The 27,663-nt window shown below is 45.4% G+C and overlaps 1 protein-coding gene across 3 annotated transcripts; it reads left to right on the top strand.

Moving 5' to 3' along the window:
- Positions 1-313: 313 nt before the first annotated feature.
- stac (SH3 and cysteine rich domain) lies at positions 314-27,413 on the top strand. Of its 3 annotated transcripts, XM_086154065.1 has the most exons (12): positions 314-733; positions 1,515-1,547; positions 3,645-3,978; positions 9,262-9,395; positions 13,109-13,190; positions 13,337-13,443; positions 15,961-16,042; positions 16,624-16,691; positions 19,415-19,512; positions 23,282-23,333; positions 24,471-24,608; positions 25,799-27,413. In XM_086154065.1, exons 1-12 carry the CDS (start codon positions 620-622, stop codon positions 25,895-25,897), a joined length of 1,341 nt encoding a protein of 446 aa, XP_086010191.1. In that variant the 5' UTR covers positions 314-619; the 3' UTR covers positions 25,898-27,413. The 3 variants fall into 3 exon arrangements, with proteins under 3 accessions (XP_086010191.1, XP_086010182.1, XP_086010175.1); XM_086154056.1 differs by lacking the exon at positions 1,515-1,547 and having other exon boundaries at positions 316-733; positions 3,651-3,978; XM_086154049.1 differs by lacking the exon at positions 1,515-1,547 and having other exon boundaries at positions 318-733.
- Positions 27,414-27,663: the final 250 nt, after the last annotated feature.

Raw genomic sequence — 27,663 nt, 5'->3', positions numbered from 1 at the left:
CTTCACACACATTTCCAGATTTCAAATTAATCCGTGGCTCAAGCAGATCCTCCAACGAACACTTCCGGTTTTCAAATAACAGTGACCTCACCAATTCGCCCTGTTAATGCAAAAAATATACTTCTGAATATTGAATATAAGTCATTGTTTGACCCCTCCACCCCATCCGTAGACCCGCGTGGACGGGGCAGGGCTTTGGAAGGGGGGGGAGTTAAACACGCCCCCCCTCGGAAACCGTCGCGGTTCCCACTGTGGATTCGGTTATTTTCGTCTTCGGAGGAGGACGTTGGCAGGGAAGTGGCGGTCTCATAGCTCTTCTTCTTCCTCCTCTCCTCCTCCTCCTCCTCCTCCGCCCAGCCCTCCGTGCGCAGCGCACGGCGCGGACGCGCGGCTCCACATTACGCACGGCTCTCTCCGAGAGGGAGGCGGCGAGCTGCAGCGGGTCCGGATCCTCCCGGACTCTGATCCGCAGGGGCAGGTCCGGGTGACCCCCCTCTCCTCCCCAGTCGAGGAATGGAGACAATGTAAACAACCCGGGGAGCGAACACGCTGCAGAGAGAAACAGTTTTTTTTTTTTTTTTTTTTTTTTTTTTTGCTTTTTCCGCGGAGGTGTTGGAGGATGATCCCACCGGCCAACATGATCCAGGACAACAGTCGGGGTCAGGAGGACGACCGGGACCAGAACGAGGCCCCCAAGTCCCCGACGGCGGCCGCCGGCCAGCAGGAGACCAAGGTGGGCTTGCGATGTTCTCGTCAACTCCGTAGAGATCACACACTTCCTGTCACAGAATCTTCCACGGATGAGGACAGGGAACAGATTCAAACAAACAAACAACTCCATCGTGGACTTTTTAAATATTTGGTAAGGAAGAAGTAGATCATTTCTCGCAGGGGGCTGGGCTGAGATGGTGGATCTGCAGAGTCGGTGTCCAGTTTGTGCTTGTTGATCCTCCTGTGACTTCTTCTCCCCCCTGCCCGCCAAAGTCACGCTGCTGGCAGTATTAACAAATAAATAAACACCGTGGTCGTGTTTGTTTTAGACTCTTTGAATTTATTGAACATACTGAACCATTCCCAGTGAGATCACTCATGATGGGATGAACCAGTTCAGTTCTCCTGGAGGGGTAGGAGTGTGTGCGTCCTTCTCTGGGTTCGGAGTGGACCATCCGGGTGCCTAGGGCGTTCAGCCATCCATGTGGGTCACATGCCCCCCCCCCCCCCCCCCCCCCCCCCCCACACACACACACACAAACACTAGAATTAGCACTGAAGTATTGGACCGGCCATGATGGTGGTAGATGGCTTCCCTCCTGTCCTCGACACACAGGACGGACAGGACTCACTGAGAGCAGTCAGGGGGATAAAACAGTTGTTTTTGGATGTGTGTGTGTGTGTAAGTGTTTAATCAAATACCTGTGAAAAGACAGAATGGTGGTGTGTAGTGATGGGCGGTCCTCGGGTGGACCGAACGTTCCCAAACTGAGACGTTTTTGTGTTTGTATCCCCACTCTGAGAAGACTCTGAGGCCTGAACAGCACAAGCGCAAGGTGAGGCTCTCTCCTCGGCGCCCCCGCCGATCCCACGCCGTCCCAGCTGTGGCGGCAGCTTGCATGTGTAGTAAAAGGACATTCTTCCCAAGTTTCTAGATGCTGCTCTGTGTCAAGACAGCATTGCCGAACTCCTGCTCCTCTTTACGGAGCACGCGAATCCTGAGAGGAATTGGCTTTCCCTCCCTTTCTTTTTGCAAGGCTCAGCTTCCAGTCGCTCGTCCTATGAAGCCGTGTACGTTCATGCATCCGAGCAGGCCATTTGACATTCTCCACTTTATGTCCTGCATGCCCCGACCCTCTGTCAGAGCAGGTGCTTCTCTGCCTGCGGCTTCATTATACCTATAAGTTGGTCATAGTATGTGTTTGAATCAAGGGTTTGAGAATTCAACGTGGTTTTCCGAGTGTCTTTCCCCTCCCGAAGCCATTCCTGCAGGTGTAGTAGTCATCTGGCGATGGTCCGCTGGAAGCAAACCAGAATAAAACCCACTGTGTCGTCAGTGGATCGCTCAACTATAATGATATCAAACTTGACACAAACTCTTAATGGTGTTTCAGTTTCGTGTCTGCAGACACAAAGGAACAATCATGGATCCTCACTTTAATGCCACCAAATAAACCAAACCCTGGCTTTTCTTTGCCATGCTGTAACCGTTGCACGTCGAAGGTGTTGAATTCCGACCACCGGCTCGATTAAGCGCTTGATGATTTTTCCGCTTTTCATACAATATCCATTCAAACCCAAGTGTTATCCGCTAAAATATAGAAATAAATTTGCATCAAATCCTATGCAAGGCGACATGGATTTCGAGCGCCGTGTGTTACAGAGTGTGCGTTACAGAGTGTGCGTTAATGGTAGCAAAGGGTATCCAAATTGATTGTTTCCAGACAGACCCACAGAGGCCATTGATCGCCATCAGGCCAATGCAGCAATAAGCGCGGCGAACACTTTGCACTGGCATGCCGGTGAAAATACCATCCCTCAGCCGTGTCTTTATCTCTACTCTTTGCGGTTTAACCGTGCTCTCAGTTTCATATTTGCAGGTTTTACCCACCTGCAGCTGCTGACAGTGTGGGAGCTCAGGAATCCCTTGTTTCTTTAGAGACTGATAGAGGCAGCGGTCCCGGAACGGCATGTGTGAAATAGCCTGGATTCAATGCAACGGTCATACATTAGCGTCCAGCAGCCCTGAATATTTCTCTCCCAGCGTTGGTCGCTTTGCATCACATGGCGCCGTGCAGCGGAAAGCCTTAAACGTGGATTATCAGAGGATGAGGAGCACGGAGACCTAGTAAGGTGGCGGTGAACGAGAACATTTAAAGAACCAAGGTGCTTCTCTGGTTTTGAATCCTTTGCAAACAAACAGATGAGCCTGGGGCACCAGGGACGCTTTTACCTGGAGGAAGACAACTTTATGTTCTTGTAAAGGGTGGAAAATGGAAAAATGTCAAACCCGCAAACAGAGTACATCAGATCCCAAAATATCGACACATACAGGACTGTCTCAGAAAATTAGAATATTGTGATAAAGTTCTGTATCTTCTGTGATGCAATTAAAAAAAACAAAAATCACTTTTTCATGATATTCTAATATTTTGAGATAGGAGTTTTGAATTTTCTTAAGATGTAAGCCATAATCAGCAATATTAAATTAATAAAAGGCTTGCAATATTTCAGTTGATTTGTAATGAATCCAGAATGTATGACATTTTTGGTTTTGTAATTGCATTACAGAAGATAAAAAAACTCTATCAAAATATTCAAATTTTCTGAGGCAGTCCTACACCTGTTGCGCCTGTCGTATCTGTGCGTCCTCGTCTGTGAAATGTGAATCAGTATGTGAAGTGTGAGTGTAAAAAACCCAAAATTCAAAAGTTTTGAGGTTTTGAGACGAGAATTCTCTCCTCTCTCATCATTTTGCTCTCTGTTTTGAATGTATTTACATCTAGGTGTGTATATTTACAGTTTGTATATGTGTTTGTGCACACATACTGCATGTGCATACATCCACCCTCATCGACTGCTTGGACTTCAGACCATTCAGACTAAACCACAAGTTATGGAAATATCGCTCAATATCGCTTCTCCTCATCTAGCTGCAGAGACTCAAGCGCTCCCTGTCCTTCAAAACCAAGAGCATCCGCAGCAAGAGCGCAGACAACTTCTTCCGAAGCAGCGGTGACAACAAGACGGAGCTGCTGTCCGATGTGAGCAGCAGCACGGGCCACCTCTGCAACATCGGGATGGCTCCTCCGCACACCACCAGCCTCCCCATCCCTCCGGTCCCCCCGGCCATCCCCTGCGCTCCCCCCCCCACGTCGCGCCCCCAGTCGCGCAACCCGATGCAGGTGGACTCAGCGGGACATTGCTTCATGGAGCACATCTTCAAGAAGCCCACGTTCTGCGACGTCTGCAATCACATGATCGTAGGTATGAGCTCCCCTCACTGTCTTCGCCATTGCTGTTAAATAAGGAATAAGTTCACAGATGGAGTTCTGTCAAGACAGGAAAACCTCTGAAATGTTCTTTTTTTTTTTTCCAAAATTAAGACTGCTTGTAGTAAATATGTGCGCACAAAGATGTGCGCACAAACAGGTGCGTAATGATGCAAGATTTTCAACACGCCGCATTCCTGCTCTCCATTATTGTGCATTTAGTGGATTCTCTTTTCCTACAACTTCTCTTCCCTTCTCTTTGTAAATGAAACATGAATAGATACGGTTTTCTCCCTCTTCTAGCTAAATCCTTTTGATCCAGAACGGACCAGTCTTTTAAGTAAAATAAAGTATAAAGTATTATAACCTTTACATTTTACATTATTCCAGTCTCACACGTGATCTAGGACATATATATATATATTTTTTTTATTTTTTATTTTTTATTTTTTAATTTCAAACATGTTCAATCATTTACAAAACTCACAATTGACAATTCACAAATATTCACATTTACATTTTATTCTACTAACATACATACCTATACTTTACATGCAAACTCCATGTCACAAATTTACTATTCACATTTTTGTACAGTTTCAAAACAACATTTACTTATTTTGTACACAAAAGAAGCAAGCACAACCAATAAAAAACCTATTCTATTTAATACTTAACATAATATTTAATTTCATTTATATATGTATATTTTATATCTTTATATCTATTTTCATTTAAAATGTGTGTTTTGTATATTCTTTTGAACTGATTTGTGCTTTTACTTTGCTTTTATTCACCCATGAGCCCCTTCCATAATTTCACCGAAACACTGAATATAGTCTCAGCACAAATTTCACACATTAAGAAAAGACAGCGCACGCAAGCATCCCCCGCCCTCCTCCGTCACGTGCCGGAGTGGCGCCTAATAGATCGTGAAGGTGCTTCCTCACACTTAATTGACTTGATACCCCGACTGATTTCTCAGCTTCATGATGCATGTGGTCTACTTTCTTATGAGATACGTGGAGCTAAAGTGCATTGTTACAGCAGCGCTGTCAGCAAATGTCAATGCAGGTCTTCTTTTATTATTGTTACTATTACTATTTTTATTATTATGTTACGTGTCTGAGGCTTGGGATGCCCCTCTGGTGGCCTCCTGGTAATGATGTCAGATGGTCTGTTGGCTAGTGGCACACATATGATATAAAATAATGCCTTATTCTTCATTTGTATGGCTGTAATGAGAGCACAGCCTGGTCAGCACCAGAGGGGTGTGTGTGTGTGTGTGTGTGTGTGTGTGTGTGATATTTTAGTGGTTAATGAGCTGATTTGGTGCTGTAAACATCTGACCGCACAGCAGATCAGATGAAGACGTTTCCTAAAAATCAGCAGGAAAGTGCCAGCAATGAGAAGTGAGTAGGATGCTCAATAATATAACGTAGAAAGGCATTTACGTTGAGCTGGAGCAAACAATGACGAGTTGTGGAGATGACATGGAAGTCATTAAATAATCATTTGGCCTTCCTTCTGTTTTATGTCGGTTTGCGGGTGGCACTTGGTGTATTTGTGAGGGTTTCTGCCTCACAGCGAGAAGGTCCCTGGTTGGATTCCCACAGGGGGCCCTTCCCTGTGGGGTCTCTCGTGTCTGCATGGGGTTCCTTAGGGTTCTCCGGGTTCCTCCCACAGTCCAAAAACATGCCCGCGGTTCATTGGAGATGGTTGTATGTCATTCAACGCGGCCCTGTGATCGGCCGTCGGCCGGATCCAGGGGGGACCCACCTCTCGGCCGATGACCCCGAGAGCAGGATAAATGTTCGAGATAATTGAATCAATGAATGAATGATTACGTCATTTTGTCGTAATTAGCAAAGTAGTGGAGACCGAGTTTCGATGATGATCCAAAGGAAATAAAGCAGCACATGTTCACTTTTCTCATTGAATTCGCTGAATGGCCCTGCCTGCCCGCCTGAGTTGCGCCGGAATCTAAATTCTGTGGATTAACGAGTCAAACTAATACTCGCCGGCGGCAGAGGAGTAATCTCACTTGATCAACACACTAATCTGTGCTGTCAAATCCCTGAAATAAACCTGGTAGTTTTTGTCGGTCAAGGTTGGGTCAGTGAGAAGCCCTCGAGTGTTTTTATATTCCTGCAGAAACGTGTCTGTGGACGCCATCTGTGCGGGACTCAGTTTAGCAGCTTCGCAATGTGCTTTAATAATCCTGCGCTCACATTGATATCCCTATTAGCTCCCCTTCCATATGCCGATACGAGCTCCAAGACGCTGTTTATAAGATGTCACTGGAGAGTGAGTCGGCTGCACAGTCAGTTTAGGAAATGCTTCGTCTTGTTTACTTCATTTGAAAGGTTTTCTCCTCCCGGGGGATTATTTAAACACACGTGACTGGCGAGAAAGTGAAGCCGACCTCACACTGCGTCTGAGCAGGTTTGTGAGTTTTAACAACTGGAGGACCGATTCAGGCGGCTCTCACCTCACCGGGTCAGGAGGTTTTTTTCCATGTTGGATGCATTTCCCTCCGTTGCCCTCGGTAAATGACGTTACTAGAAAAAAAATATCTAGATGAATCACAAATAAACTCGTTTTTGGCTGCAATCTACTCATCGAAGTTCATTTTAAGAACCCCAGCAGACTCAAATCCCACTTTGGCGTTCCAGATGTTTCGGCGGTGAACAAATGGAGTGGCCATGGAAGAAACTAGTTAGTTCCCCGAGGCGGCTGCCGCAGCTGGTGTTTTGGCTGAGCTCAACAAGGAGACATGGCATTGGAGTCGCTGTCCAGATGATAATTTGTGCGGGAAACCAGTGGGCGTAAACTCAGACCGGCGGATTAACGTGTCGATGTGCAGGTGTGGCAGCCGGAGGGTCGACAGGGTGAGACGCAGAGATGGCAAGTGAGAAATAAGTGGGAGGATGAGCGCCGCCTCCGGAGTGATTCGCGCTGTCAGTTGTCGGTTCCTGGTATCCACCTGCATGGGTGTGATGGTTTCCCCGGTCCTCGGTGTCAAGGGTTTGTCCTCGTTCCCCGTGACGGATGAATCAGCTGAAACCCGCCAGCCCGCCACTGGTGTTTTTGCAGCCAGAGAGGGGAAGGTAAAATCAGTGTTAAACACACCGGAGGGAATTTGGCTGACCTGGATGATAATGAAACACAGAAATGCAGGACTTGACCTGATTAGGAGTGACCTAAAAACGGGTCCAGGTTGGTTCGTTGCCTCCTCCTCCTGGTGTTGTTGTGGTCATGAATCTGACTGTTGAGGATCAAGATCACATTTCTTCTGGTTTCCGTCTTGACGTCACACACACACACTCACACACACACACACGTACGCTGGAAATGGGAAATGCAGCTCCAGTTTTCCGCCCGTCGCCGTGCCTCCCGTTCCCCTCGGCGCCGCTCCGCTGCAGACGGCAGCACCGGGTCACATTACAGCGCACGAACGGCGAGCGCAGATTTTCCCTCTTTCCTTGGCCAAGTGGATGAGATTTAAGTGCATGATTCTTACACACTACGAACTGGAAAACAAAATTCGTCGCAGTAAATTAAGATAATTTGACGAGATGAGCAATGAATCTGTCTAATAGTTTGATGAATCGATCGATTACTTTGTTCACTCTGCCAATTACGAGCCTCACAGAATAATCCCTTCCCCTCGTTAGCCACGGGTGTTTTATTTCTGGATTTATAATCTTACATCCCGTTTGCGCTCTATGCCGTTTGCACATTACTGTGCATATCCATATTTTGACACACACACACACACACACACACACACACAGTGGGGCCAGATCAGGCCACACATTTGTCAATTAATCATTGAAGAGCTGGAGCTTCCAGAATACAACCAATGACAGCGCTGGAATTTGGTGACCACGCCCCCTCCTCTCAGTGAGACCAGCTGCATGTACGTGCTCGGACTTTGGAGCTGTGGGTTATTCGGCGTCCTTGTTCCCGTACGCGAGACCTCCACGCCCGAACCCTCCGACAGCCTCTCTGTGCCGAGTGACTCCTGTCTCCATGCTGCTGTGAATTTCCCGAAGCCCTTCGCTGCTAGTATGGAAGCTGCTCCAGTGCAGGCCCAAATCCAGTGTCTGCAGTCGGTGGTCAGTCAGGGAAGAGTCGTCCTCTAGCATCCGCGACTTAAAACTCGTGACCGAAAACAAGTTACATTAGACCCGAGAATCGTGAAACAGTCTCCGAAATGCCCGTGACGGAACAGGATCTCCACCGGCCGTCAACCCAGACATGCGCTGATGTCACCAGTAGTGTGGAGGCCAGTCCCTAATCCATTATTCACCAGTCATGCTTTGGATGGTGTGAAAACTCTCCAGGGCGGAAGGGGCGTCGTGTTTTGTCAGGTCACCTTGAGAATCAAAGAAGTTGAGCTGATGAGATGAACTTCTCTGGTGGCTGGAAGCTCTTCCACCCAGAACCCCTTTCGATTCACGCGTCAACCTCACATGATGGGGTGTCAGGAGACTCTGTCCATGCTGGACCACCAAAACAAAACACTTGGTGTTTGGAATATTTAAGAATAAAATAAAGAATTTATTTGCAGACCACCTTCCAGGATGCAAAGGAACAAAGACATATTCAATCCATGTCGTCCTCCTCTACTGAAGTGAGGGACTCACAGGGGTTTGAGGGTTCCAGCGAACCTCCTGCATGTTTTTGGACCTGGAGGAAACCTCATGTAGACCGGGGAGAACATGGAGACACCACACAGAACCGTCCTTGACAGCTTTGAAGAAGAAATTATTTGTGGTCATCGGACACATGATATTGAATGAAAGCCTGAGAATAATTTCTAATATGCAGCACTAAGAGGCACCAAGATAATGAATTTTTGTATCTGTGTGTGTGTGTGTGTGTGTGTGTGTGTGTGTGTGTGTGTGTGTGTGTGTGTGTGTGTGTGTGTGTGTGTGTGTGTGTGTGTGTGTGTGTGTGTGTGTGTGTGTGTGTGTGTGTGTGTGTGTGTTGTGCACCGCAGGATTGAAACATCCCGCCTGTCATTTCACACATGGTGCCCACTAAATGCTCACAACACTTTAGACACTCAAAGGAGAAAAACATGTGCGGGGAGAGGATGAATAAATGATCAAGACAGGATTCTGAGTAACCTTTTCCATTTCCTCTGCCTTTTTATTTTATTTACTCTTTGCCTTGGGAGATCACTTTTAAATCCAACTCTCGACACGGCAGATTTCTATGAGTTCACCCCGTGTGTGTGTGTGTGTGTGTGTGTGTGTGTGTTTGTCAGGTACGACTGCCAAGCACGTGGTGTTCTTGGCTGGAAACACCGCGAAGCATGGCCTGCGCTGCAAAGCCTGCAAGATGAGCCTCCATCACAAATGTGAGAACGGAGTAGGTCAACAGCGCTGTATGGGCAAACTGGTAAGAGCGTGCAAACATTTGTCATATATGTTATCATATTCCAGAAATGTAAAAACTGGCAGAAAAATAGAAAAAAGGATGTTTGAAATCTCTGTCTGCTTTAGAAGAATTACAGCTGCACTGGTGAACAGACACCGGGGAATCGGCTGTCCGACCGCCTCCTTTCCAGAATGCGCTTATTCAAATATCACACTCATAAGTGTGAGCGCGCCTGTACATCTGTGACTGCCGTCCACCCTCGTCATCCTCCTCATCGTCATTATATCATCCCCGCGTCGGCCTGTGCTGACTGTCATGTGGCACGCCGCCCGATGCTGACCTCCTCCGTGCGTCTGTCAGCTTCTGCTGTCAGCGGAAAGGGATCGATGCCGGTGGCCGGGGGGCACATCTAGAGCCGCGGACGGAGCGCTGGCATGCAACGCTTATACGACACGTGCGTCGGTCTCATTTGCGGTCATCTGTCCAGATGATTCGGCCGTCGGTTACATGTGTTCAAATGCCTGCTTTGTGATGTTTTGGTTTGAAGACGGCAGATTTTGTAATGGCCATGAGGTGGCAAATGACATCAGAACAGCTCCATGTTTCACCTTCAAGCTGCTGCAGGACAGTTTGGACCTTGGAGTCCTGAAGGGCTCCAGTATACGTTTAAAACGTTTGCGGCGTTTGCGTACATGTGGCAAGAAAGTGACAAACAACCCATCGATGTTTTAAATGGATTCCATGCTGCATCGTGATGCACGGCAAAAATCTTCTTTTTACTAAGTCCATTTAATTAAATCACAATGATCAGGTCCTTCGAGCCATGCAGCGACTGGCGAGTCCTTTCTATCCGATCCACAGTGGCCTAGATAACTGGTTGTGATTAAGTCAGTATTTATAAAACCACTGGAAAATGAAGGGAACGGGATGACGGGACGCAAGGGATCAAAATTCCAGTTTGGGGTTTACAGATTGCCTGGTTGTCTCCTTCCGTCCTCGGCGTGCCCGATAAACTGTTGCTGTTTCAGTTTATTCTTCAAGACTCTGTATCCTACGTTCTCGCTTAGAAGTGGAGCCGGGGTTGTCGGTGTTGACATCATCGCCAGTATCGTGTGTCTGAGCTGTGCTCGTTTCCTGACGGGTGATAATTAACGTCTAGTGTCTGTGCCGTTCTGCCGTCCCGTGCTGGCTGTGTTTAATGCCTTCGTCTCGCAGGTGGCTCGTTAGCTTGACCAGGAGCACCTGAAGGCAACACCGCACTCCAAGCTCGTGTTTTCCTCCCCTTCCACAAACACGCACCGCTGATTGCACTGACCTCCGCACTCATTTACTGGTTGATATGCAATTTAATTTGTCCGGTTTGTCCGTTTTTTTTTTTTTTTTAATTTTTATAAGGAATTCTTTCATTTAAACATCATCTTCTCTCCGCGATGGCGTAGTCAGAGCATTTCGGCCGAGAGGACGGGTCATCTTCATCGGCTGGAGTCACAGCTGGTCTCCAAAGCGCCAGCGAGGGACCCGGTGGGAAGCTTTAAGACGCTGACGTGTGTCCGCAACTGACCCTCACAATACGCGGCGACATCTTCCCTCGGCAGGACTCGGCTAAAGCTATACGGAATCCTGCAGAATGGCGGGGCGTTAGTAACGACTGAGGTTATGGGATGGCGTCTGAACAATGCAAACTGTACAAGCACAAGCAGTCCTTCCTGTTGTGACATCTGAGGTTTCAGGCCTGACAATATGACCAGCTCTCAGGAGTGGAAACTGAGGTCGAGAGGTGAAGCATAAAAAGTGAAGTCCCCTCCTCCCTGCTCCCCCCGTGGAATACGGCTCTAAATTCTGCAGGCCTGCGTGTTTCTCTTGGCTGCAGAGCTCCGAGCAAAGCTACCTCATGTTCTGTATCACAATAAATCACGAAACCAGCGTGCCACTATTTTTATAGTGAGTTTTTTAAAAGCGGGAATAACTGCTCTAAGAAATGCAACTGTGAAATATGTCATTGTTAGACCCGCAGGCCTGCCGCTGCTTTCATTTCATCTCCATTTAGGGACGCTAGACTACGCTGAAGCTCAAATAGGCAATTGTTTTCTTCTAGAGAATTAGATTCTTATCGCACCGGTTGTCAACATAAACAACAATTGCTCAGATTGCAAAGATTAATACACAACACTTAATTTATCACGTGCCTTAACTTCGACCCACAATAGGCAACCGGTTATTGGGCTCGCATCTCTGATAAATAATGGTATTTATAGGTTGATGTCATCATCAGTTACACGCTGAAATCCAAGCGGAGAGAGACGGTACTGAGGAGTGGGTGGAAACGTGCATGAAATTAGCAACGCCTGATATTCTGCGTTTAAAAGTGTGAAGGACCCCTCGCACCGTGTTGACGTCGAGGCCTGAGGATCTCAGGTGCTGCTGCCCTCGGCCGGTTTCAACCTTTCAAATGAAGAATTCATCGGGATTGATTAGCGTAGCAGGTGGCGACACCTGCGACGTGAACGGATGAATTATTAACGAGCAAAAGGAAGACAATCCTACAATCAGGCGCAGAGCTCCGACGCGTCCAGTCTAGGATTTCCTCTCTGTAACCGCAGCGGGTAGGCGGGTTATTCCACAGATTACAAACAAAAAGAAACATGATAATCACATTAACAGGAAGGCTGTCCTTTTTGTGGGGAGTGATTTACAACGGATAGGGTAATTGTTTGGGCTGGGTCGCTGCTGGGTGATGGACGCGTGGAAGATAAATCTCCAGAGGTCCAGCAGGGTGTGCGGAGACGGACGTGACAGAGAAATGGAGGCAGTAAATTCGAGTTCACTCTTTGCAATTCTGCACCGTCACATTCTGGAAGCTGGCATAAGGGGAAGGCTGAAATCATCCATTCACACCCCGACAGCATCTTCCAATAGTCCGCTTCACAGCAAGAAGGTCCCTGGTTGGATTCCCACAGGGAAGCCTTTCCGTGTGGCGCCCCCATGTTCTCTCCCCTGTGTCTGCGTGGGGTTCCTCCGGGTTAGTCTCACAGTCCAAACGCGTGCGGGAGGTTCATCGGAGACCCTAAATCGTCCAGAGGTGTGAATGAGAGGGTGAATTGTTGTGCAGGATAAGTGGTTTAGGTAATGAGCGAACAGTCTGATGGTGAGAGTTCTTCTTCAGATGTTCTCTGTGAGGATCAAGTAGTGAAACTTTGCAACATGTCTGATGATTATTGGGAAAATAAAGCATGGAGCAAACCCCTAAATAATGTTCAAAATCTATGAATATCTCAACTTTATATTATCGTTATTCAAGCTTTACGACATTTTGCAGGGACTCTAGGCCGGACAGGAATTCTAAATAGACAACGTATGTACACAGCAGAATAAAAAGCAGATAAAAGTAGATGGTAGCCACATAAAACTGGATGATAGCAGCATGTTGTATATTATCAATATACATTGATTTTACAGCAACAACTGTAACACTTTCTTTTACGAGCAATGGCGGTGAAAAGTCTAAAACCAAAAACACTCGAAAGTGAATCATGTGACACGCCGCCCGGTCATGTGATCTTTCTATCTCTGGGCGAAACATCAGATTCTCATCTTCGGTCGAAGATGTCGACATTCACTCAGGGTCAAATATGCCTTGAAAACCAGACGAGAAATAAGTGTATAATTCGGTGCCGGGTTTCTGTGTTGACGGTAATGTTTGTCCTCTCCTCCCTCCCCTGCTTCTTTGTCCGCAGCCCAAAGGCTTCCGGAGGTACTACAGTTCCCCGTTACTGATCCAGGAGCAGTACGGCTGCATCAAAGAGGTCATGCCCATTGGTGAGCTCCCGTAATTCCACCGAAATAGTTCATTGTGTTCCTGTGTTCCTGCCCTGTAAGCCTATCTTGCTTTTACTGTTGAAAAGCAGGAAAGGTGTTTGTGATCAGCTTCCATTCACTCTCCTGTTCCCTCTTCTCCTCCGGAGCCTGCGGTAATAAGGTGGACCCTGTGTACGAGGCCCTGAGATTTGGGACATCGCTGGCACAAAAGGCCAAGAGGGCCAGTGGCTCCGAGTCTCCTCAGGGAAACTCGGTAAGAATATTTTATTGTGTACTGCATTTGTCACAGCCTTGGCCTCTCAAACTATAAAATAAGTTCCTATAAAATGTGATACATGTTGGCCATGAGACGTATTTTCAGGAATAGCTTCAGTTGTACAGCATTTGTCAGTATATCTAAGATTGTTACAGCGTAAAATGTATAATAAATAGGCATGTCTGTTTAGAGAAGGGAAATTTCAAGAAATAACATGAGATTATGAAAACAAAAATGGAGAACATCTCTTTTCAAGCAAGCCAGAAGCAGTAAGGCAGGTTATGCGGGGGCCTGGTGAGCCCATTAGGTGTCTCACATTGAGGCCAGAATCCTTAAGAGGCAGCAAGAAACATCAAGGAATTGAAAGCGGAATTTTTTTAGACTGAATTAGAAACAAAGCTGCTGCATTTAGAAAATATGTAAAGAAAAGGGAATTTCTCTCCAGGGAGATGCGTCATATTCTTCCAGTACTGAATGTCTGCTAGACCCTCTCCGTCCCTCGCAACGAACCAAAATCCCCAAATTATAATTATGGTTAAAAATGCTTTTTTTTTTTTTTTTTAAAAAGTTGCTGGAGCGGGGGTCCTTCCGATCGGAAGGCTGGTGGTTCGATTCCCAGCTCCTCATGTCTACGTGCCGAAGTTTCCTCGCGCAAAGCACTGAAACCCAAGCTGCTTGCATGGCAGCATGAGTGAATGTGATCCAGTGTATAGTGCCTTGAAAACACAATGTGATGAAATATATCACATATATATATATATATACATGTAAGTGGTGACCATTTAAATCATGCATAAATCATGCGGTGGTTGTTTATGTTTTTTTATAAATCTTACAAGACTCACCCAGTGCTTCCAGTGAACCAGCTGAAACAAAGATTACCCTCCAGTGACTTTCAGCTGACTGCTAATAAATTCCTTCACTACGTCACGTCAGTTAAATAGTGCCAAATTGCAAAAACGTTTCATTGGAATGAAAAGCCAATAAAAAAAGATGTGATAAAAGAGTAAAAGGAGAATGAAATAAAAAGGTGGAGAAGATGGAGGTGAGTCCAGTGTGTGTATCTATCTATTTATTATCTCTCTGGTATTGCTGTTTTTTAAAATAAAATTCACCTCTCCTTTGGTACTATCATGGCGCCCCTTGTGACTTTGTTACGCTCCCCCAATACCGATTTTTTTTTTTTTTTTTTGTGTTTACTTATGTTTATTTGCATTGTCAACATTTGTTTCACATGTGCGACAATAAGCTACGATAGGGAACAACTACTGGACTGTTTTTAGTAAATCTCAGCGAGCCATCTCCCATACTGTTTGTGATGTTGTGTCGTCTCGGGTAATCGTCAGTTATTGTCTGTAGTGCTGTCTGTCTTGGAGTCACACCAGAATCGCCGCATTCTTACAAAATAGATGATAATAAAAAATCTTCTGGATTCTTAGAAAAAATTACTTGTCAGATTTTCATGGAGTTTCATTCAATACGTGCATTTCTATTTGCTACAACGCAGTGTGTCTGTCTGCTGGAGCTGCATGCTATGGGCCTTTGCATCTTCTGCTAATGTTAGCATGGTAAACTGAGAATGCTATTTTTTCTGCGGCCGGCTCACTTCCACACAAGGCCTTAAACTGCAGCCGGTGCGGGCTTCTTGGTCATGTTCCGGTTGCTCTCATTTTCGCCGAGGTCAGATTAATTGTGTATAAACGTTCCATCACCTTTGTTAAGCTTTAACGTACTACGTCGCACAGAGACCGGTGGGGGATCGTGGTTGAGTTCAGATATTTATTTTGTGTCCCACTGCCCCTGACAAGCCGTAACTGATGGTCTAAATAGATACTGCCACTGCAGAGCCATAAACACTACCAATAAAGGCAGTCGGGTCCAAACATTCATGAAGGGAGATGTCAGTGCACGCACTCATGTTACAGCTCTGGAGATGGATGGCGCTGATTGCAGACTAACACTTTCCAGTATCCTGCGTTTAATGGACAACGAAGTTTGTAGGTCTGAGCTTATCACTTTTTAATGTAAGCGAAACTGCATGTGCGGTTTGGACATGTGGCTTCGGATGAGGACATCTGAGGGATTCTAAGTGCAAGCCGCCCTGTCCTTAGCAGCTGTTAGGGAATGCGTGTGCACGTGTGTGTGTGTGTGTGTGTGTCAGGGAAGGGGTGCGCAGACAATGAGAGATCAGTCAGGGTTATGGTAATAGTTTCCAAATGAAGACTCAGAAAAAACACATTCGCCACATAATAGATTCCTCCTCCTCTGCAGGTGGTTGTTTATGTTTGTAAGCATGCATGTGTGTATACATGTATGCATTTAGGAAGGTATTTGTGTGTGTATGTTGGTAGGCATGTGTTTGCATGTAAGAACGTAGGTATGTATGCTGTTACGTATGAATGCATGTGAATATGTACATTTGCATTTATGTATGTGCATATGTCCATGTAGGTTTGGACATTTATGTGTGTATGCACGCATATATCTATTAATCTATCGACCTATCTGTTGCAGACCAGTGACTTGGATAAGGTTCCAGAGGAGGTGGTGGCTCACAGCAGCAGGCAGGAGCTGTCAAGAAAACACAGCGATGACGGTGAGTATCCATGGACGCTCTCGGAATCCCAGCCATGTCGTGACGCAGGGGGGAAAAAAAAAATCGCTATTCCCACAAGAGAAAGTGTTAGCGTTGCAACACAAATTCTCCTGGAATGACCCACAAGTAGTGGTATTCGCTGCGTTGAGGTCATTGTTACGGTTTGGCTCGTTTCCTGTTATCCTGCTGTGGATTATCTTGCTGATGAAGACATGTTTCGACACCTTCTTTCTGTACTTCATCAGAAAACAAGCTGATCCGACAGCAGAGTGGACGGATAGCTGCTGCTAGTTTCATCTGACATTTTAATACATGCTGTAAATCATCTGTAGAAGAGAGTTTGGGCCGACAGTGAAAACATTTTTTTTATATGTCGTGAAAGAAAACGCTCTTGAAATCTGTTGGACAATTCTGGTCCTTTCATTTTGTTTTGGGGCCACCTTTCATTTACTAGCCACATTATAGGACCAACTACTGTCCCCCTACGGGAAAGATTGGCTTCATGAGAGTTTTTCCTTTTCGCTTCTGAGTTCACTGAGACCGTTTTCTTTATTGATGTCTTCATATACTTGTCGTTTCAGTTTTCACAGTTCTCGAGAATGGAGTGGAACACTATTATCAACCAGAGAGAAAACCAGATGATTCCCTGGTAATTGAATTCCTTCATATGTGTCTCGGAAATGATGATGGGGTTTTATTAGACAGGGATAATGTGACCTAAAAATCCTGGACCGGTTCGGATTCTCCCAGCAAAAGTATTCTGTCAGATGGTCGTCGTCCACTTTCGCCGCTCGAATGAGACATACAAAGAAACAGGACCCAATAAAGACGGAGCAAAACATTAATTTGGTCTCTGCTCAAACTAAGGTTATTATTATTTTCTTTCTTGTTTTTTTAATATACTTAAAATGCTGGTGCTGGATGGCATCGGTTTGGGACAATTGTGTTGGGTGGCGGGATTTATTTTATTTTATTTCTTTTACAGAAGATACACATCTATGAACTACTGTATGATATAGATGTGTACATACAGACATAGTCTGATAGGATATATGCATGCATACTAAATCTGGTGCTAAATAATGTAATAAATGTCATATCCTTCATAAGATTACAAGAAAAACAAGAAACACATGGTTTTTGTGCCCAATATTTACTTTTACCAGCATGTTTATATATTTAAACCTAATTTCTTTCCTTTTGCTAGTCACGTACAGGATTAGAAATTACCTATGAACTCATTGAAGTAGTTGAAGTGTAATCATAATCAATTCGCAATCAAAGTTTTTTTTTTTTTTTAACATATTATGTTGATTAGTTCTGTTGAAATGAGGCAGTGCAAGAGAGTGGGCCAAATGTCCCCAATGTCTTAAAGAGTTCAGGGAGGATTTGCTGGACTTTGTTTCCTCCCACTTGTCGGATTTTGTGAATCCAGTGAAGAAATGCACGTGGATTATATTGACATACACAGCGACTCCTTTACCCTGATGGCGAAACTGATGGTACTGACAGTCTTATACGTTTGAGCGAAGCAGCGACCGACTAACAGCTGTCATCGTCCACATGCATGTATTATTAGTGCACAGTCATTTTGGCCAGCAGCTGAACCCTACATGGCTCTACGTGAGCCAGCGCTCGGTCCGGGTCCAGCCAGCGCTCTGGCGTCGTCCTCGGCCTCCTCGCTGCTGAATTTCCCAGGACTTTAAGGGGGAAACTTCTTTTCCTGCTGTAACAAATCAAACCCCGGCTGACACAAACACTGGCGCTGTGCTGATCCGGACAGGCCTTGACCTTAAAGCTTTGGGTCTGCAGACGCAGGAATCCGCGCCGCTATGATCGCACTGACGAAAAGTGCAGCCTCAGTGCCGATGGCACAAAATCCGTCCTGGAGAAAGAAAGAGGTTGAAACCCTGGGCGTCTCCTCCCCTGCAGAGTAATAATGAATATTGCATAAGCGGATTTCCAGACTTTTCTTTTTTGCCCTCGCTTTTTTCTTTTTAAAACTTGCACAGAGGGACTGCTGGGAGAAGAGTAGTCGGTATCAATGTTCTTTCTACATATTTTGGACATGGAGCCATCTATTTTGTTTACTTTTTTAGCGGAACTTGTTTATCTCTGTTGTCAACAGTGGAAAAAGTACTAGAGATACTTGTGCATGCACACACACACACAGGCACACACACACACACACACACACAGTGCAATCTAAGAGTGAATTGCGGGCAGGAGATGTGATGCATGGCGCTGTCGGGCCGGGCCGAGAAACGGCAGGACGTTTTTCTGTCAGCCGACAGCTCGATTAGCCGGGGCGAGCGGACGGACAGATGGAGCCGCCGCTTGATAACCGCTCCTTCACACACTCAAGTGGGAACACACACCGAATCGCCATCTGCTCGCACTTTTCAGGTTTAGTGTTAACATCCTCAGATATCAAGACGGTGGAGACGGTAAAGTAGTCTGGCTTGAGCGGGGGATTTCTGCTCGTCTGCGTCTCTCTTTGAAGTGTTAATAGCTCTTTGTCCGTTTACGTGGTGTTCTGTGTTCGCCTGCGGCTCTTTAAGTCATCTGCGACCGCTTCTTGCGGTCAGGGCAGTGTTACCGGATAAGCGTTGGCCGCCGGTGTCTGCACACCAGCGGTACCACCTGCGCCTCTGTGCGCTGGAGGCGAATGGAAAAGTAAAACTGGCTGCAGGCGATGATCAGTAACCACATTAATGAGGGAGGCCGAGACAACTTGGAAGTCAGAAAACAAAGTCTTGGATGTGTAACAATAAATCAAACCCTATTAAGCGGAGAAACGGCTACAAGCTCAGGCCGTCAACTTGACCTCCTCTATTTCATACCTCACGCTAGAAACAGTGGTGTCTTTCTGTGACCTTCTTGCTGCAATTTTTGTTTTTTGTTTTTTTTTTTCACATAGAAAAATAGGAAATGTGCACTCCTGCATTCCTTTTCCAGCAAGTAACTTTCAGGTGAAGCTAATCTAGACCGCTTGAACGGCTCATGCCGTTGCATCCTGAGCCTCTCTGGGTGAGAGATGGCAGTGGCTCCAATGGATCGCCGCTGCTTGTATTGTAATTCAGGATAAGTTTTCCATGACATAGAAGTTTTAGACTGGAGGTATCAGCCATGACATCGTGGAAACCCGGCCGAGGGAGTATTTTTTTTTCTCCCGCTCTCACTGACGGCACATTAAATGGAACAGATCGCTGGGGAACTTCAGCAGCTCTTCGCTGCGCCGTAAACACGGGCTCACACTAACACAAAGCAAGTGACAATGTAATGCATAATATTGTAGCCGTGAATACGACTGCTTATTTTAGCCCGGCTGATGACTTTCACTCTTCCTGCATGTTGATGTTTGTGGTCCAGCTGGAGCAGAAGCAGCTGCAGAGGGACTTGTTCAAGCTCAACACCTACGTGGCCTTGTACAGTTTCACCCCCCAAGAAAGCCACGATCTGGAGATGAGGTGAGTGTGCAAACGTCGCCATTTATTTGTGGCATTTATTTATCTATCGTTGCGTCGTCATAGGAAAATGACGGGCTTCGCCAACAGCTCTGACTCATTTGCTCCTCTACCAATTTTTAACGTGAACATCATGTAATTCCTCCGACTGATGTTCACGGTCAATAAGAAATCTTGTCCTTTTTGCAGGTGATGCTTTTCACCCAATGCTCATTGAGATTAAAAAAAACAGGGCTGCGGCTTTTAGAAAACACTACACTTCCGTTATTAGTTTCCACAATTTGCTGATAAATCTTATTGTGGAACACAGGCTGAATAACAAATACAGTTCTGTCTTTGACTCTGGCTTATTCCATGTGCAGAATATTCAATAATATGAATTCATAATAATAAATTGATGTATTTATCCATATTGGGATTGTTTCTGCCGCCAGTGGCTGAAGACGTCGTATGGACGGTGTTCTCAATATTGGGGTCATGTTTATCAGAGATGTAGATGTGGAGGTTCTTCTATGGGAGTGAGGAGGATGGAGAGGATCAGGAAGGGGTCCATCAGAGGGACAGCACATGGTAGATGTTCTGGAGATAAAGTCAAACTGAGATGGTTTGGACACGGACAGAGGAGGGATGGTGAAGGTCTGGGTAGAACCAACTGAGGTTGCAGGAAGCTTAAAGGAAGACCAGAGAGGAGGTTTATGGATGGATGGGTAAGAGGAAAACAAGTTCGTTGGTGTGAAAGGAGAGAATGCAGAGGAGTGGTTAGTTTGTAGGAAGATGATTCGCCGCAATTACATGCAGGAGGTTCATCGGAGACCTTAAATTGCCCGGATGTGTGAATGGTTGCATGTCCCGGATGAGCCCCGCCTCTCGCCCAGTGACAGCTGTGATAGGCTGCAGGACCTCCGCAGCTCCAAGTCGTACAGAGAATGAATGAATGAATGAATGAAAACAGTCGCAGAAATTCCTACCAGGATCACATCCAGAACTATGAGCGCAGCAAAGCTCAGCGACAAAAGCAAACTGTGAAAACAGATCCGAGAAACAAAGGAATGCAGTTATTTGGTGCCAAGTGGTCGGCGCTTCGCCCGAACAGCTCCGCCGACAGTCTGTTAAAACAACACCACCTTACTGGAAACCCCATTGATGGAAATTACTTGTACTATTGCACAAAAATATGTATTGGCCCACTCGCCGTTCATTACTTTATAATACTGAGCTATCCAAAGCTCAGATATGTCAAAGTTATTATTGCATTCATTTTGACATTTTACTGAATCTCCAAACTTGAGTTCAAACTGTGCCTGTGGTGTTTTTCCCAATGTGACGTGTTCTCGTGTTTGCCGCCAAATGACACAGTTGTCCCTGTGGAGAAGCTGATCACAGCTGTACAACATTTAATAAAACAAAAAAAAAAACAAAGAGAAAAAAATGGGACCCTGCGAAAGAGTAACTTATTCCGGCTCGCTCAGCCAAATCGTGGTGACAGCATTGTTTTTCCACACCGTGTGATGAGTTACCTCTGGATCTTGTAGCTCGGCTGAGGCACACGCTGTTTTCTTTTTTTTTAACCCCATTTCAAATTCTGAGGAGCAGCAGCTTTTAAATGTATTCCGCGTATGAAGTGCATATAGAGTATTTTCAACACCTCAGGGATTCAAAGCACTTTACGCTGGATCAAGTTCACCCATTGGTACTCGCAAACCGCCGGCGGCAGCGCTGCAGTGCACGTGCATCACCAGACCACCGGGAGCACCTGGGGGCTCGGTGACTTTGCTCTAGGACATTCATTCACTCACTCATTCATCAGTCAAAGGCTTATTCACGCTCATATGACGTCTGTTTCAAATGTGGTCAAACGTCACGTCTTCATCCTGCGTGCCTTACTTGGTTGTGGACGATTGCTTCCAGTAGAGGGCAGTGCAGAGCTCGGGGTTCTCTTCCAATTTCTGCATTTCGTCTTAGATAATAACAAACACGACGCCCGCGTGCAGCCGCTGATAATGTACGTTCCTTTAAGTACATGCCGCCATGTGGACGGAGACTTCTTCTCTGACGCCATGTTGTCCTCCTCTTCTCCTCTGTTCAGTGATTTTGATATATATTGCGAAGAATCACATCCTATTTAACATATTTCAGCACAACACTCCAGCTCTGAAGAAGTCGTTATTTACGAGTTGGTCCAAAATGCTTAAACTTTGCTGCACTTGACCACGCTTGAAACGTGCATAGTTACGCTGGAAATCAGAGGACAGACTGGTCGCTCCATCTGTATGTGGATTTAAGGTTTTTGCATAAATTAACCTCAAGTTAGCGGTTAGCTCTGAGCGGGGGGTCCGATCCCCGAAAAGGAGACTCTGGAACATTCCCCTCCTCACGGGCGGGGATTCATCACAGGCGGCCATTGAGCTGGAGTTCCCATTTGTTCCGGGCAGTTATGGAAATGTCAGGGGATTTTAAGACCCACACACACACACACACACACACACACACACACACACACACAATGGATTGCTGTCCTCTGTCCTTGATTGAGAAAATCTCAGGCCATCAGTCTTCATTTGAAATTCCGCAATTTCTTCTCAGTGGTTCGCCAGACTCCTCCTCAGCAGAAACTTGCCGAGCTACGTTTTTCTGTCTTGTCGAAGCCGCCAGCAGAGTCTTCTTCCTGCGGAGCCGCCATCCAATCACTCCTAAGACTATAAGAAGCCCGAATCTTTCCCTAAAAGCCTCCATTTTTATTGTGAGAAAATCCCCTTTCTGATCAGTTCCCTCCGCCTGCCTTTGGATTACCTCTCACCCGTCCAGATTGCACCAATGACGAATATTCTTCGTCTTTAAAAGCAGGTTCACAGAGCCCGTTGTTGCCTCGCTTTTTTCGTGCTCTAATGGAGCCTTTTCTCACACTCGTGCTTCACTTCGATATGAATAATCGAGTTTTACGGGCCTGTTTTGGGGAGAAATTCTCACATGGCTCATTTCCTGTTCTTCTAATTGGACAAGCATGTATCTTCTTTGTTGTCTTCAGCAGCAGAGAGCTCCGGGTGCCGGCCTTCTCACCTAGACAGACACTGGCCTCTGAGTCATGAGCATCGTTGCCAGACAGAACGTGTTGTAACTGAACCACAAGACAGGGAGTAGAGAAAATTACATAAAGCAACATTTTGGAGCTTTGATTTTTATTGGACAACTGTTTGCCAAAAGGAATGTACACATGCTAGTAATTACGGAACATGATGCTGTGTGATGCATTGAGTCTTACACTTACTGGAATAACATTTGTACATAGAGCAAAAGGAATGATGTGACATCCAAATAATCATCGCTATCGTACATTTATAGGGCTTTTATAGCTGTCGGGGTCGCAGGGGATGGAGCCCATCCCAGTGTCATTGGGCAAGAGCTAGGGGTCCCCCTGGGCTGGTGGATCATGGGCTACGTATGAAAACCATTCACACAACATGTAGAAACACGACCATTCACCCTGTCATTCATGTCTGGGTAACATAAGGTCTCTGATGAATCTCCTGCATGTGTTTGGACTGTGGGAGGAACCCAGAGAACCCAGAGGAACCCCACATGGAAAACATGGAGACTCCACACCAATACCAGTAGCACTGAGAGTTACATGCTAATAGCGGAAATGATACATTGATAACCTTAATATTTATAAAAGAAATAATAATGGCTACCGCCTGGAGAGACGCTGCAGTAGATAAATTACTATCGCATGTGGATGCCTGATTTTTGCTTTTCTTTTATGTGATGTTTTCAGAGCGGGAGACCGAATCCTCCTGGCTGACGCCTCCAATGACGACTGGTGGAAGGTAGGCCCTGACACGCTGTCACCAACAAGCTTGAAAGCCCATATTTTGGATAGAATTGAGATAGATATTAAAAATATACAGATGGGGGAAAATACATTGATTACGTTAACATGCTAATATTTATTCAATATTTATGTGTGAATAAGAAAAACTGGAAACAGTGGTTGAGGCATGTTATTTAGCATTCATGTGTCATGTTGTAGTTGTTTTCTATAGCTAAATACAAATAAATATCTGCTCTTTTCGGCTGGAGACCACCATGTTTCTACATAAATATATGAATTTAGGGAATTTATTATCTGAATAAACGGCTAACTATAAATGCATACAATATTGTAGCGTTTTAGTTGGGAAAACACCCAGGTTGGTAAAATGTCTGTTTAATGAGCAATGAACAATAGCTGTTGCTCGCCACATGAGCCTGCAATATAAATAACTGTTCCTGCTCAATTCCAGGTAAAAAAAAAAAAAAAAATTCATTGAATCCCAAACCACACCCAAATCATTCCCATCAACCCCAAAATCACACAGAAAACAAACATCAACATAAACTCCAACATTTGTGACTCGCTACAAAAGATATAATATATGTATATATAATGTGTATAAATAAATATATACATAGATCCTGCACTCCATGCCAACATAATTAAAGATTACCAGTAATGTCATGTATGCTTGATTTTACTTCACGTGTATACAGTATTTCAATTTCTTTAATTTTAAGAAATTTCAGAAAAACTTTTTTTTGAGTAACTTATCCATCCCATTCTATGTGTCTGTGTGTGTGTGCATGTGTTCATACATTATATTTATCTCATATTGTGTATACTTACACACACAATCACAAATATATGGTTCTATCTATCTATCTATCTATCTATCTATCTATCTATCTATCTATCTATCTATCTATCTATCTATCTATCTATCTATCTATCTATCTATCTATCTATCTATCCATTGCAATAAAGAAGTACTTTTATATTTACTACACCTGTGAAGCCCCATTGTTATTCCAATGCTGTTAGCTAATCTCCCCTGAAAGCCCGGGTTTCCCAATCCTCTTACACACGGTGCCGCGTTTTAATGTGTCGGCTATTTTCAATTTTGACTGATGTATTTTATTTTTTTCAGGGGGTAATCGAGGACAGGATCGGTTTCTTCCCGGCAGCCTTCGCTCACCAGCTGCGGGCCGGAGACCAAGTATTCAGGTGTAACAGGACGTTCATCGGCTGTAAAGAACAAGGCCAGATCACACTGAAGGAGGGGCAGGTACCGACTTGGTTGTCAAAGTGTGTGTGTGTGAGAGAAACCCTTGTTCCGACTGCGTTACATCTTGGTCTTTTCATTCAGCTCACCAGAGTGTGAGCTCCTGTGTTTCAGAGAAGCTGCACGCTCTCCTTAGAACGCAGAAGGGCAGCTGAAAAGAATGATTTGAATACTTTTGCTGCAACATCCTCTTCAGCAGGAGGAAGGCGAGGTAACGCCTGTTTAAGGCCCAGTGGGAAAAACAACCTATATGAATTTGAGTAAACAAACTTTGTTGACAACCTCGAGCAATTCGTTCATTCATTATCTTTATCTAGCTATCTTACATCCTGCAGTCAGGTCTTGAGCCTATCCCAGCTGTCACCGGGTAAGAAGCAGGGTTTGCCCTGGACCGGTCGATCACAGGGCCTCATATAGAGACACACGACCATTTACCCGCTCATTTACGCGTCATACAGAGACATTCAGCTATTCACTCACTCATTCACACATACAGACATGCAATCATTCGACCTCTCGTTCCCTAATCATACAGAGGCAAACAAACTCTGATCTGATTCTCGGATTCACTGAGACATGCAACCAAGCAATTCTTGGATGATATACTGCTGCATTCTTCTGAGCCTCTCATATATGCTTGTTTGTGCGTGTGTGTGTGTGTGTGAGTAGAGGCAAACCTGTGACATAGTATTAAGGTCCATAGACCCAGCGAAACCTCCGTTACCATTTGGCAACACAGTGACCTTTATCACATGTTAAAATTAAATTACAGTGGTGCTCGAGCCAGCGGAGCATGTCGCGTTCACATTACCTGGGTCTCCGCATCCATCCGATAACCCTCCGGCAGCTCCCACGTCCCCTCTCTCCTCCACAGTTCAATGGTCACGCCGGCGTCTCGGCTCTGGCCTGGTCCGGTCAGTCGTCCGGTCAGCTCTGTCATGACTCAGCATTGAATAAGCATTTCGGCACAACGGCCGGACGCGTATGGATATCCCTTCTTTTCCCACAACGTTCCCTGGGGTACAGCAGGCCTCGGAGGAGGGTTAAAGCGAGCAGCCCCCTGCAGAGATGACACAAGATGTCCCTCCGCCTCTCCTCTTCCTGTCACACGAACGCCCGAGGGCTCCAGTGTGTCGTGAAGACGATCTTCTCAGCTGGCCTTTTCCATGTTTAACGATGTCCCCTCCCCACAGATCTGTGTGAGCGGCGAGGGCGAACACGGCGGTTTCATCCGGGTGGCCTGTGGGAAGAAGAGAGGCTACGTGCCCTGTGACGTCCTGGAAATCGTATGAGACTTTGTGCAGAGCTGGACCTTCAGAGAGGGCCGGGCAGGAGAGACTGCAGAGACACGGTGGTTTTGTCACAGCATGGAATCTTCCTCAATATCTCCCGGCTAAATAAGGAGGGATTTTCTTCCGGATGTCACCGGATCACTGGATTTCTGTTAATTTATCAACAAACGCCTGCTTTGGTTTAGTTTAATTTAGTTTGGTTTGGTTTAATCCTGCTGCTTTAAGAAGTGGTTCTGCTTCGACGAATAGGCGTCTGACTCCCCTGGTTTATTTTACTTTTTAATAATAATTCCATTACATCTGATTTTCTCCTCTTTTACTAACATTCACGTCCAGTCAATAACCCAGTTGTACCAAGATGACAAGAATAATAATCACAATTATCTTTATAATAACCCAACAGATATGATTGCAAAGTTTATTACAAAAAAAAAAAACAATGCAATGAATGGACGTTAGATAAAATGGGAAACTTTGAGACATTGAGACATCATTAGTTGGAGAAAAAAAAAAAAGCAGAAAAACTGTATTAAAAAGAGAAAGATACAGCTTTATGATAGAGCGCTTCTTCTTTTCCTGCCTGCTGGTCCCCTCAGGGGCCACAGCCAATCACACGCCCCCATCTAATCCACAGCCAATCACCTGCCTCCGTCTATCTTCCTGTCCTCTCTCCACCTCTCTGGTCTTCCTCTAGTCCTCCTGCTGGCAGCTCCACCCTCAGCATCCTTCTTCTCCATCTCTCCTCTGTCCTTGTCCAAACCATCTCAGTGTGATCTTCAGAACATCTAACACGTACCGTCCCTCTGATGGACTCCTTCCTGATGCAGACAGTTCGTAAACACATCATCACTCGTGCTGATGATGTCCTTCTGAAGCCAGTGTTCCAGGTAGGAAAAACATCATCTTCATGAAACGTAGGAATGTCTAGAAGATGGACCAAAAGCCTGTTCCAGACAGAAACCACAAGGAACTCTAGAGTGATAGAGGTCTCCCTTTGCATCCCAAGACGTGGATGCTCCGCAGGGAGCTCCTGCACAGGCCCCTGGGAGCCTCCTCACGTCATCCGAGTCTGCAGGCAGCGCCGCCTGAGACAGGAGCACTAGGAGCTCCAGGTCATGTTCTTCCATGTTTTCATACAAGATGGGTTCTATCTCATATGATTTGAGATTGCTCCGAAACTCGTGTGAAAAAGTGAATTTTAAAAAAAGTGACACAGAGGGCCAGGCTAAATGAATGACGTAATGTTAAAATACAAATAAAACAAACAAAAAAAAAAAAGATCTCTGCTGAGATTTGCATCATTCCTTTCCAGGTTCGATGGAATTCCGAGCTGATAATCTGGAGCCGTTTGTATATTCGAGTTTTCTTAAGATCTTGTGTATATATTAATATATTTGCTTAATCATGATCAGTAGACAATATATATATGTATGTAGCTGAAAGTCTATATATTATTATTTTGCCCAGTCCTACTCAGATGAAATCAGACTGTTGATTAAATGCTTCATTTTCATGATTCAAGCCTCTGGTCTCTGCAGACGTCCGTCCCGAAGATCCTCCGCTGTGCAGACAAACATCTGAAAAACTACATTTCTCATGTGTTCCTCTTTTTAGATTTTAAAAGAGCAACGTATGTTCTGGAACGCTTTCATGGCAACGTGTCTGCCAGAACTATATAGTGCACATTCTGTTCAGAGAGACTAAATTTCTGCTTGTTTCTTACAGAAGCTAAAGGTGTTGGGTTTGTGTTATTCTAAATATCAGCA

This window comes from Fistularia commersonii, chromosome 1, assembly GCF_037954325.1.
Source record: "Fistularia commersonii isolate RoL2024-O1a breed Wild chromosome 1, RoL_Fcom_v1.0, whole genome shotgun sequence".
NCBI classification, from domain to species: domain Eukaryota; kingdom Metazoa; phylum Chordata; class Actinopteri; order Syngnathiformes; family Fistulariidae; genus Fistularia; species Fistularia commersonii.
The sequence above is the reverse complement of the archived record's forward strand: the minus strand, read 5'-3'. Positions and strand labels throughout refer to the sequence as shown.

Coding starts and splice junctions, on each gene's coding strand:
- stac (XM_086154065.1), top strand. CDS start 620: ATGATCCCACCGGCCAACATGATCCAGGACAACAGTCGGGGTCAGGAG. Junction 13,191..13,336: donor CAAAGAGGTCATGCCCATTG/GTGAGCTCCCGT, acceptor TCTCCTCCGGAG/CCTGCGGTAATAAGGTGGAC. Junction 19,513..23,281: donor AGCCACGATCTGGAGATGAG/GTGAGTGTGCAA, acceptor TGATGTTTTCAG/AGCGGGAGACCGAATCCTCC.